Source organism: Schistosoma haematobium, chromosome 5, assembly GCF_000699445.3.
Source record: "Schistosoma haematobium chromosome 5, whole genome shotgun sequence".
Taxonomy (NCBI): Eukaryota; Metazoa; Platyhelminthes; class Trematoda; order Strigeidida; family Schistosomatidae; genus Schistosoma; species Schistosoma haematobium.
The window spans coordinates 18,123,331-18,136,835 of record NC_067200.1 but is presented as its reverse complement, the minus strand read 5'-3'; the positions used below and the strand labels follow the sequence as shown (position 1 = coordinate 18,136,835).

The 13,505-nt window shown below is 35.3% G+C and overlaps 1 protein-coding gene across 1 annotated transcript in view; it reads right to left on the bottom strand.

The window, feature by feature from the left end:
• The window catches only part of GTPBP10 (GTP-binding protein 10), an 83,342-nt gene that overhangs the window by 67,456 nt on the left and 2,381 nt on the right, over positions 1 to 13,505 (bottom strand). Inside the window, exons 2-5 of the mRNA XM_051217653.1 lie at positions 6,921 to 7,190; positions 5,924 to 6,098; positions 2,589 to 2,872; positions 1,988 to 2,162 (exon numbers count right to left, since the gene is read on the bottom strand). Coding sequence (XP_051065067.1) covers positions 1,988 to 2,162; positions 2,589 to 2,872; positions 5,924 to 6,098; positions 6,921 to 7,190 — 904 coding nt within the window. The remainder of the gene's footprint in view (positions 1 to 1,987; positions 2,163 to 2,588; positions 2,873 to 5,923; positions 6,099 to 6,920; positions 7,191 to 13,505) is intronic.

Genomic DNA, 13,505 nt, shown 5'->3' with positions numbered 1-13,505 from the left:
TTTTTCATTTACACACCAACATCTTAAGCTTTGAACAGTGACACGTTCAACCGACAAAGGTAAACCTTGAACAGTCACCAAATCATGTAAACACCTAAAAGATCAGAACGCGTCTTCTTCAAATCCCAGGATTCATTCCGGTCATATAACAAGGTAGCAGACAGCCATTTTTCCAAAAACCATTCTTTACACACAATCAGGTTGTAGGTGATAGAAAATGGAGCAGTAGGTGGATAATTAACAATTAATAAATAGGTAGTGGTAAAACTCAGTCAGTGACTGACTGACTGAGTAACGCAGATAACATCAGTTAGTGAGTCTATGAAAGCTTACAATACGGGTAAAACAGATCTGGAAATATTCGAGTTATGAGATGATCACGTAATAAAAGTATGTACAACAATAGTAATCCGTGAATTAGTTTTAGAAGTTACCGCTTCCCTAATATTCGTTTCGTCAAAACAGTATTTTCTTCGAACTCGACTATTGATTTACGAAGCCTTCATAGGTATGTAACGCAATAATGCTTGTGTCAACTTTAACTAAGAAGTGAACTAGGAGAACTACTGATATAACTTAATAATCTGTTTAAGTGACACGGTATGATTTTGATAAGTCGTTATCTTTTTATAGTTTGCATATACATTTCACTAGGTTTTTTAATATCCAGTATCTTTGTGACAAGCTGGCGTGGAGCAGTCGATATTTTTTTGCATTCGCTTCCTGATGATGAAGTACAATTTCAGGTCATTAGCATCAATGATATCAAAATTGATCTCTCTTTCTTCATGTTTGATAATAGAAGAGAATTTATGTTGAAACTTCTACTGACTACAGAAATTGACTTCAGTATGCAGTTACCTAAGAATATGTAGACATTTACCAAGTTATCGGTGAATTTAAGATACTAACGTTTGACGATATCGACATATTTCATCATTTCAATAAACTTGTTTTGTTGTTGTGGATCATTCCATTTTTTTATTAACCAGAACCTCTTAATAATTTTTAAGTGGGATTTCAAACAGAATTGTTGTTCGACTGAGTCACCAAATGCAAGATACCAATAATACAAACTGTATTGAGACAATTTATAGACTGAGAGTAAATGATGTACAAATCATACAGTCAATTATTTACAATCGACAAATCATAAGTACGTATAACCATCAAATGATATGATAAACTGACAATTCATAAGCTAATCAAAATTTAGTTTATATGTTATACATCAATGCTGTGACTTTTAGAAGATAGTTGGAATAAAAACAAAACAAGCCATTTGACCAACATTAAGTGTACGAAATTTGATGACAATAATGATTTTCTAATAAGACATAAAGCAATTTTAATCAAATAGTTTAAGGGAAGACAAAGAGTGTATACATCTACGCCATTGTGATCGATTATGAGCCATACCACCCATTCTCCAACCAATGGTTATGATGGTCACGAGAACCCCAACCAAGTAGTATACATCTACTAACATGGCTCAGACTAGAAGTTAGTGACTTCAAGCACTGATGCCACGTTTTGGTTTGACCGCCTCTAACTTTCTTCCAACCATCCCGAACACCGGTTAGCATTGCACGTCGTGGTAGTCGGTGTTTAGGCATACGCAACACGTGGCCCAACCATCTTAGTCGATGAAAATTTACGACCCCATCAACTGATTTACTATAATTCCCTAATATCCTGTGTCTAAGTTCACTATTACTGACCCAGTGATCCCAGAAGATACGACCTATATTTCTAAGACATCTGTGGTCAAATACTAGTAGCTTACGAGTATCTTCTACACTTAATGGCCACGTTTCACAGCCGTGGTGTAGGACAGAACGAACAGACTATATACAACAAAGGATTTTGAAGTACCAAGAATTAGTGCATTATGTCAATAACGACTTAGTTGCTTCACATAAAAATTTACTGCAAATAGTAATAGTAATATCCTATAATCCAATCAATCAATGAGATGACAAGTTACCTGGAATATTTGTGTGACGCAAAGCAGAGACTAGTTCGATCGATTCAAATTTGGGTGTCAGACTAGGTAACAACTTTGGAGGAAGTTGTGAATGTTGTTTTGCTTCAGATGAATCCATACGTTCAAGCCAATATTTTGTTTCTAAAGCTTCATCCATTGCACCGGTAGTATCAATCTAGGGATGTAAGAATGTCACGTAATGATCACACACTTGGTTGATGATAATAATAACTGTAAGGTGATGACAAACAAGTATTTATTATTTTCAATAAAACTGTTTGACACAACAAACGCTAGAAAATTTGTTTATTTAACCGAATAAGCATACGTTTAAAACTTTGCACTTCCTTCCAACAGCTATGACGCCACTACCGTTGTGTGGCAAAAAGTGGTTTATCACAATCCATTCATTCGATCGTAAATACTTCTAGTCATTTTAATGATGGGTATATCATGTGGTAACATGTACATGAATAATGACGCTTCAATTGGGAAGAATGTGTGTCGAACAGCTTTATTTTAAAGACAGCAATCTATACACAGTAAAATAAAACCTGTACAATATAAAGACAAATATAATTGTCTAATTAATTAAACTTACTTTATTCAAAATACAAGCCATTGGTTTTTCAAGAAGTAAACCATTAGACCATCGTTCCATTTGATTTAAAACTAAATAAGCAACAGCTAATGCATTACGTCTAGAACTAAATTGATCTTTACAAAATCCAAGTGAATCTAACACAAGAAGTATGCATGAACTACGTTCAACATGTTTTAAAAAGTTCGTATGTCTTAAACTCGGTAAAGATGCTTTTGAATCAGATTGATCATTGTTATTTTGATTTATTTGTGCATCATATTGAGCATAAATATCAGCGAGACCTAGAACAAATAGTGTAAAAAAAAGAATAAATTAATAAAAACAGACCGATTATACATAATACAATAAAAATTATAATGAAATGTGAATTTAAAGGGATCAGATATTCTCATCACAAGCAATGACTTACCAGTTGTAGATTACCACATAAAAATTCTTAATGATGTTATGTTTTATCTGCCACCCAAATGCCCTGGTACGGCCAAGGGTGGGGAGAGTCAGCGCTCCCTCTCGAAATACTCTTACGTGGCCACGTGTATACAACCACTGCCATCTCGCGGCATTATTGCTGTTTACGATATTGAGAAGACGAAAAGTGAATGTCCAGCACTTTAACCGGGTTGGTGGAAACGAATAGTCCACCTAGGGCAGTTGGAAAACTCTCATTTCAAACCAATGGTGTACATGGGCTCCAGTATCCTGAGGGAACAAATGGTGTATGAACTAGTCGTTGGTCACCGGCTACCATGAGACTGCATCTTCTTACGATACTCCACCGCCTTGTGGATCAGACCTTTAGGTCGAAGGCTCCGGGCGTAGCCCCCCTAAGAAAACCATCTGCTTCGGTCTGGGCACGCGATCAGTATCCCAGCCCTCACACAAATTTGATGAGATGATAATTAATTCACAAAGTACTATGCTCGCTCCCACCATAACTCAGACGTGTAGCGAATATGTATCTAGTGCCCCTTGTACCTATTTTCACGTGTTCAAATAAATAAAATATGTTTTGGGGTAAAAATTACATCCGAGCAAACAGTAAACAATTAGGTCAGAATAAAAATAAAGTTATATTAGCATACTATTGATAATCACGGTGAACTAGAGCAATGTTTCGTTTTAGTATGAAACTCCTATGAAGTGCGCATCCACTAATAGACACAGGATATTCAGGTTTCATGACCGCATTAATGACCAACTGTACATATTTGCAACCTCAGTGAATTCGTGCTGATAAGAAGCCTCACAATAGGACGAAACATATGTCTAGTGCTCCTCGGTTTTCCATGGTACTCCAACTGAGGTGAATCTGTAACAAATCCCGTTCAGGAGTCCAAAAATTTTTCCATAAAACTCGCTTTATAAAGTTTAATTTTACAACTAATAATCTATAATAAATTTATGACTAATTAAATGTAAATCTAATATAGTCAACTATTATCTTTGTTCTAATGATACAATGTGTAGCAATTATAAATAAGGATTATCACTATACATTGATATTATAAAGATTATGATTTCATATAGTCCCACAAAAAACCATAATCATAAATCTTGAGTTCAAAGAGGGTGCCGATGGAGATATATATATATATATATAAATTGTCCGGAAAAATCTCTTTGAAAGACAAACTTATACAGTAGATCTTTGCATGCTATATGGTGGTCACCCAGTTATACAGCTTCAGTTGAAAGATAAGTTGCCATGACCGACCAATTCTATGTGTATACACCAGTTTACCAGTTTCTATAGAACTGGATAGGTAGATCATTTGTCAAGGCCTCTTTTTCACCTTATCCAAGAGCATACTCCAATATGGCTGAAATAAATTGCGTCTTCAATTCTGTTGCATGTAGTGAAATCAAGATATTCACTACTAAATTAACCCTTTGACGCTATCTACAAGGTCCGGTCAAAGATTGTAAAAAGTTCACATCTTAACCTACTTTACACTATAGAACATTTAGCCAACCAAAATTTAAACCCTGATCTGTGTTAACAGAACAGTCTATCAGATCTTTCTCGTTTCTTATATTAACTTCAGATTGACTATATCTTATTGTCGGATTTACTTCTTTTATTCAATGAACATATTATCAGACGTAATGTCCCCAAATGCTCTCACATGGCCACGTGCATACAACCACTGCCAGGGAAGTCCTACTCACTGCCTTCTCGAGGAGCGGTGTTGTTTACGAAATTGAGAGGATAAAAAGCGAATGTTCGGCCCCGGGTGTGGCCCCCTAAACAACCACCTGCTTCGATTTGGGCACCCGGACAGTATCCCAGCCCTCACACAAATCGAATGATTTATGTGACGCATCCTTTTACAAATGTTTATGTGTTCAAATAAATAATATAAATAACTTTTTAAAAACTCCTACTTTCGTTCATATTACATGGCCTTTACTCCAACTTTTCGGTCATGAACACAGTGTTTATCTTAATGAATATATCTCAAGTGTTAGAAATTTTAACCCCTATCCTATAATTAACCCCATAGAACTGTTTCGTCAATTCTTGACTAAAACTCACATGCTTAATACTTTAATAAACACAGTCTTAATTCAAATTTTAGTGGTTTAAATTATCACACTGTTCATATACTAACTGAAATTTGATCGGTCTTGGTTCGTATATGTGCATCAATGTAGTTATTATGATACAAGTTTATATGGAATACATGAAATCTGGTTATTAGTGGAATTTAAGACGCGCAATTCATTCTGTATGGGACTCATCAGCTGGATGTACCAGACTCTTCTAAGAGTTGAAATTCACCTCAACACTCAAACCCACTAGCGTTCGCTTCAAATGTTAGCGTGTTAACCAGATAGCCACTTTACTTTTGCAGCGTGTATAAACTTCACTCTAGTTTTCAATAGTTTGGACTATCGTGATGTTAACATATAGATTGAAATTTGAGTGACTATCTGGATTCAGTAGCTAAGTGGATAACGTGATGGTGTTTGAATCCAACACTAGTGAGTTTGAGTCCCGAAGTGAATATCAACTCTGAGATGCAGGTATATTCAGCTGACGAATCTCAAGTAGGATGAAACACGCGTCTTGAATTTCACTGCTAGACACATTTTATGTATTGTATGTAAACATACAATCTGTTTAGAGACTATATGAAAGTAAAGTCAAAAAGGATTTCTTCAGTAAATTTACTTTTTGCTTTATATTTAAATACATCAGCAATGATGATTTGAACATTTGAACACATAAAATATTGTGTAAGTCGACAGGTTTGCATGTCAGAACTTATACTGGACTGAAAATTAATGAATACAGTAACAATTTGAACTTAATTTGTACGGATATTTACCTGGTAAATCTGCTATACTTATCTTACGATGATCTGAGTATATGCATTTGGCAACTTGTGGTTTGATTGTAGTGAAAGGATAACTGGCAATTTTTGCAGGTGCACCAGATAAAGCTTTTAATAAACTAGATTTACCAGCGTTAGGAAATCCAATCAAACTGTAATCAGCCATAAGCTATATTGAAAGAGGAATCAATTATTAAATGTGATAATATAATGTTGAAGTAAGATAACTAACTTATAATAGAGAGTTCACCTAGGGAAGTTGTAAAACCCTGATTGCAAACCAATGGTGTACATGGGCTCCAGCATCTTGAAGGAACAAATGGTGTATGAACCAATTGTTGGTCACCGACTGCCATGCGAATGCATCTCCTAACGTTGCTGCACTGCATCATGGATTGAACCTTTAAGCCGAAGGCTCCGCGTGTGGCCCCCTAACAAAACCACCTGCTTCGGTTTGAGCACCCGGACAGTATCCCAGCCCTCACACAAATCGAATGATTTATGTGGCGCATATCTATTTGGTGCCTCCTTGTACAAATGTTTATGTGTTTAAATAAATAAACAACTTATTAATGAGTAGCTGAACATAATATTCGACTTTTTAAAAAACTAAACCTACCTTAAATTTATGGTTCTAGATTAGTCAAAACATAAATAACCTTTGTTGAGTCGACAAAAACTAACTTAAACCTATGCAAGATAAATATTTAGCTTTACAATATAACAGAATCACTTAACAGAAGTAAACAGTTGGCTTAATTTTATTTTTAAACCCAAAATCGACTATGAATTGAATGAGTACCAACTGTGTATTCTCCCCTGGTTTCATAACAAAAAGATGTTGTTCAGTAAGAATAATTGGATGTCAGTTATCGCTGACAATTTAATCTATGATTCTGAACACAATTGAGTTTATGTTGATTATTGAAGGTTGAGATAATATTTAATGAGTGGTTGGATTGATTTTTATCAAAAGATAACAAATTATCACCTTTAAGTCTAAGACGATACTGTGAGCTTGACCCGGTGAGCCAATATACCCATTTTGATGAAATCCACCTATACCACCTTGTGCTACAAGTAATTTTTGACCGACTTGATCCAAATTTCCAAGTATTCGTTGTTCTGATCCATTAGATGATGATGTCCCTTGACCTCCAAATAATACAGTTATTCCAGCAGGAACACGAATAGTCAAGTCTTCACCATCTAGACCAGCAACTAAACCACGACGTTTACTTGCCTCTGTTCCATGTCCAGCCTATAAATGTACAAACAGATAAATGATTAGATGAAAGTTTCATATTAATTAAGGGCAAATTTAACCAGAAACCAGTCATACATGAACATCATATTACTAAAGGAAAGAACATTAACTATTAACCATAAAGTGTATATAGTTGCAAATTATTATTTGATGTTTTTTTCTGATTGTAGAAGTTCTGTGATATTTGTTTCAAACACGAACAATAGAATCCTGGGGCTTCCGGAAAAAAGGAACTAAAGTTGTCTCGTATACTTCAGATCAAACAACGATGTTGTAGATTTAAACAATAAATAATGCATGTGGTTTTCTACTATATTTTCTTTTAGGACAAGTTAGTGAACAAAGAGCGATTAAATTTTCTGTAGGTTGAAAGGTGGTCAAATATAACAGTCTTTCCGATACTATGAACTTATCAGTATGGGGGTTGTGGAGATTGTTAAGTTTTGGTTGAGATCATGAATCAATTGATGTTAGACCTGGGTTCGAATCCCGCGGGGTGCGGGATCGTGGATGCGCACTGCTGAGGAGTCCCATACTAGGACGAAACGGCCGTCCAGTGTTTCCAGGTTTCCAACGGTGGTCTAACATCGATTGATTCATGATCTCAACCAAAAACTATGAACTTAGTTGTGTCAGAATTGTGTGTATTAAAGGAATAAATAGGTAACGTCACTATAAGTCAAGAACATTTGAAAAGTAATTTAACTTTAAAAAAATACAAGTAACAATCAATTGTATAAAAAATTAGATTGGTAATTCCTATTTGTTTTGTGAGAAACTACGATGGGTATCTGATTCTAGGAATATAAATGATGCAAAGTCAATGATCAAGTAGAAGATCATACACTCGCTGTTGGGTCGTAATTACTTGACTGCAACTAAAGATATTATAGGACTATTTTAACAAAAGTAGGTGGATTGAAATGCAGTAAGTCAAGAGTTATAAATTGTTGAAGAACACTTTAACAAGTTCAAACGACCCATTATCAGTATTTTTAAATCTCTTGCGGGAAATTATGATCTGATATTGGTTTGTGTGAAAGAGCTAATAAAAAAAGTACACATACCTTACTTTTCACTAACAGTTTCTCGTATCACGGGTAAGGTTTAGAAAATATGGGCCCGGTCTCATGCAACTGTTTCATGAACCCGAAAGTCACGCTTTTAACTTCATAAGTCAGTTTCCGCTCTTAAATACATAGCAAGAAGCTCCTTTTGCAGTGAGCGATCGCAAATTGTCAATGCCTTGTTCCATTTACAAAGAAATCCCATTACAACTTTCTAAAATTTACTCTATTAATAACAAATCATTAGAGTTTAAAGTGCAAAATACTATTTTAAAAAACTTACTGACAACAATTAAATAAAAGTGCAGAAAAACAACAACAACAAAACACACAGAAACATACCCATTAAGGGGATTAGGGCCAAGGAAGGATGAGAGGTTGGACAAATCGTTTCTGCACGCAAAGTTCAGGCTTGAGTTTGTGGATTGCCAGTGCCTCTGCGGTGCATAAAATATTGATTCGAACCCCCTTCGATCCAGTTCCTTTGACTTTGTAGACTACCTTAAATGAAGAGTCCTTTGGAGCGATTTGTCCACAGTTGATTAAGTGCTCCTATATCGAACTCGTGATTGTTTTCCTTGCCCTTTTAAGAGCCAGGCCGGATAATGTTCCGAGATGCGTTTGGATAATGATCGTTTTGTGCGGCCTATGTAGCATGCCCCACATGACCAAGTAAATTTATATATACACATTGAAGTGGCCCAAAGCGGAAGTTTGTCCTTAACACACCCCAGAATGGTAGGTCGGCTAGAGAAAATGATTCGGAGCTTAGCTGCGTGGAATTTTTATTCAATGATTTCGAAATCCGTTTATTTAGGATTTCGGCAGCCGTGTCTCCTTTAAATTCCATATTCATAAATAGAGTTTTCTTCTCTACTGTCGATGCTTTGTCATGAAGTCCAGGTGCCAAATTTCTATCAATGAATCTCGGTGGATAACCATTTTTGATGAGGGTCTGTCGAAGATGAAATAGTTCCCCATCTATTGTATCATTGCAATAAATTCGCTTGATCCTCGAGGATAAAGAATAAATTAAGTTCCTTGTTCTACTTAATGGAACCCAACTGTGGAAGTTCGTGTATTGTCCATTCCAAGTAGGTTTTCTATATATCGATCTCTGTAAAAAACCGTCAGGCAATCTTTTAAACGGATATAAAGAAAACGAAATTCATGGTTTGTCTCTGCTTCTAGGGTAAATTGGATTGATGGGTGACAGTTATTGAAAATATTCAAGATATCATTGAGGTCACTATCTTCTTCGCAAATAATGAAAGTGTCATCCATATATCTCTTATATAAATGAAACCTCTCAATTATTGGTCGAAGTGCCGATTTTTCTAGATTAGCCGTGAATCAATCAGCCAGGCGAAGACCCAATGGAGAGCCCATTGCAACTCCATCTATTTGTCTATAGAAAGCATCATTAAATCTAAATTGCACGTTGAGCGTACATCGCAGAAGTAGTTCTTTAAGGTATTGTTTCGGGATACGCATATCAAGATTATTGTTTTCAATATAGTCACATAAAAAGCAAATGGTTTCTGTGAGGGGAACATTTGTAAAAATAGAAGTGACATCTAATGAGAACATTTTCTTACCGGTTACATTGATATTTCTAATTGAGTCGACAAAGTCAAAGGAATCAAAAGAATTGTATTTTTTGATATGATTTTTAACAGGTTGTATAATATTAACTAACCATTTAGCGATCAAGTGATAAGGAGAATTGTTCATATCAAGTATAGGACGTAGTGGGACATTATTCTTATGAACTTTTGGGAGTCCATAGAGGTCACAATTGATAATAGCCTCATCTTCTATTTTCTTTAAAATTTTAATTAGCATCTGTTCAGTTTTTCAGTTGTGTCTTTTTGAATGGTCTCAATAGAGAATTTAACAGGATCAGATAATATCGAAGGTATTTTGGTAACATAGTCAAGACGATCCATAAGGACAATTCCTGCACCCTTGTCTGGGCGACATAACACTAAGTCCTGATTTCTCCGAAGATCAGATAATTGAGATTTATGCTCTTTTGTAAGTAATCGGCTAATTGTAGGTGTTTTGTTTACATATTGATTACAACAATCCACAAGAGTTGTTTTGAAATGCTCAAAATCTTTATTAGATACTGGAATAAGGTCATTTGTCTGTCGAATGAGGCTTTCAAACTGGATTTTAGCGTTGAATTCAATAATGTTAGTAGACGTACTACAAAATTTAGGACCAAGGGATAATGATTGTAGCTGAATAGTCGATAGTGTTATACTTGAGTAATTGAAAACATATTTCTCTGGAGATTCGGGAAAAGAAGCTTGCGTCTCGGTCTGTTTTAAACTTTTCATTTATTTCAAGATCACATCTTCAGTACGATTTTTGCAAACAATATCAATGTAATCTTTGAATTTCAAACGTTGATCTTCTGACAGATCAAATAATGTATGTGAACGTAATGAGATATTTCGTTCCAATTCTGGTATTCTAGACTTAATTTCATCGACATAATTGAGAGTAAGACGTTTCAAAGAGCGATGATTTGGGTGAATATGGTTACGGCACTATGGGTTATTTTAATTATCTGACGAGTTGCAAGGATCCTGTGACAGTGAAGGAACTGAGTGGGCTTCTTAGTTATTCTGTCAAGCTTGCCATAGCGAATACTAGAATCAATTTCCTGAGAAGCTGTATAGTCAAACGCGAATATCCGAAACCATTTTTCAAATCATTACGCCGTAACCATATTCACCCAAATCATCGCTCTTTGAAACGTCTTACTCTCAATTATGTCGATGAAATTAAGTCTAGAATACCAGAATTGGAACGAAATATCTCATTACGTTCACATACATTATTTGATCTGTCAGAAGATCAACGTTTGAAATTCAAAGATTACATTGATATTGTTTGCAAAAATCGTACTGAAGATGTGATCTTGAAATAAATGAAAAGTTTAAAACAGACCGAGACGCAAGCTTCTTTTCCCGAATCTCCAGAGAAATATGTTTTCAATTACTCAAGTATAACACTATCGACTATTCAGCTACAATCATTATCCCTTGGTCCTAAATTTTGTAGTACGTCTACTAACATTATTGAATTCAACGCTAAAATCCAGTTTGAAAGCCTCATTCGACAGACAAATGACCTTATTCCAGTATCTAATAAAGATTTTGAGCATTTCAAAACAACTCTTGTGGATTGTTGTAATCAATATGTAAACAAAACACCTACAATTAGCCGATTACTTACAAAAGAGCATAAATCTCAATTATCTGATCTTCGGAGAAATCAGGACTTAGTGTTATGTCGCCCAGACAAGGGTGCAGGAATTGTCCTTATGGATCGTCTTGACTATGTTACCAAAATACCTTCGATATTATCTGATCCTGTTAAATTCTCTATTGAGACCATTCAAAAGACACAACTGAAAAACTGAACAGATGCTAATTAAAATTTTAAAGAAAATAGAAGATGAGGCTATTATCAATTGTGACCTCTATGGACTCCCAAAAGTTCATAAGAATAATGTCCCACTACGTCCTATACTTGATATGAACAATTCTCCTTATCACTTGATCGCTAAATGGTTAGTTAATATTATACAACCTGTTAAAAATCATATCAAAAATACAATTCTTTTGATTCCTTTGACTTTGTCGACTCAATTAGAAATATCAATGTAACCGGTAAGAAAATGTTCTCATTAGATGTCACTTCTATTTTACAAATGTTCCCCTCACAGAAACCATTTGCTTTTTATGTGACTATATTGAAAACAATAATCTTGATATGCGTATCCCGAAACAATACCTTAAAGAACTACTTCTGCGATGTACGCTCAACGTGCAATTTAGATTTAATGATGCTTTCTATAGACAAATAGATGGAGTTGCAATGGGCTCTCCATTGGGTCTTCGCCTGGCTGATTGATTCACGGCTAATCTAGAAAAATCGGCACTTCGACCAATAATTGAGAGGTTTCATTTATATAAGAGATATATGGATGACACTTTCATTATTTGCGAAGAAGATAGTGACCTCAATGATATCTTGAATATTTTCAATAACTGTCACCCATCAATCCAATTTACCCTAGAAGCAGAGACAAACCATGAATTTCGTTTTCTTTATATCCGTTTAAAAGATTGCCTGACGGTTTTTTACAGAGATCGATATATAGAAAACCTACTTGGAATGGACAATACACGAACTTCCACAGTTGGGTTCCATTAAGTAGAACAAGGAACTTAATTTATTCTTTATCCTCGAGGATCAAGCGAATTTATTGCAATGATACAATAGATGGGGAACTATTTCATCTTCGACAGACCCTCATCAAAAATGGTTATCCACCGAGATTCATTGATAGAAATTTGGCACCTGGACTTCATGACAAAGCATCGACAGTAGAGAAGAAAACTCTATTTATGAATATGGAATTTAAAGGAGACACGGCTGCCGAAATCCTAAATAAACGGATTTCGAAATCATTGAATAAAAATTCCACGCAGCTAAGCTCCGAATCATTTTCTCTAGCCGACCTACCATTCTGGGGTGTGTTAAGGACAAACTTCCGCTTTGGGCCACTTCAATGTGTATATATAAATTTACTTGGTCATGTGGGGCATGCTACATAGGCCGCACAAAGCGATCATTATCCAAACGCATCTCGGAACATTATCCGGCCTGGCTCTTAAAAGGGCAAGGAAAAACAATCACGAGTTCGATATAGGAGCACTTAATCAACTGTGGACAAATCGCTCCAAAGGACTCTTCATTTAAGGTAGTCTACAAAGTCAAAGGAACTGGATCGAAGGGGGTTCGAATCAATATTTTATGCACCGCAGAGGCACTGGCAATCCACAAACTCAAGCCTGAACTTTGCGTGCAGAAACGATTTGTCCAACCTCTCATCCTTCCTTGGCCCTAATCCCCTTAATGGGTATGTTTCTGTGTGTTTTGTTGTTGTTGTTTTTCTGCACTTTTATTTAATTATTATCAGTAAGTTTTTTTGAATTACATCTATTTCAGTTTTGCTTTCAGTCTTTTTGTTATGGTTTAATCGTTCTCAGAATTTACTACTTGTATTAACACTTGGCATTTGTAGATGTGTTACAACAATGACAAAATATATGTAACTACTGACTTTAAATACATGAATCTCTCCATAGTTTCAGATCAAATTATTTTTTTATTCTTTTCAAAAGAATGAAACTTACGAATTTTACACTGAACAGCAACT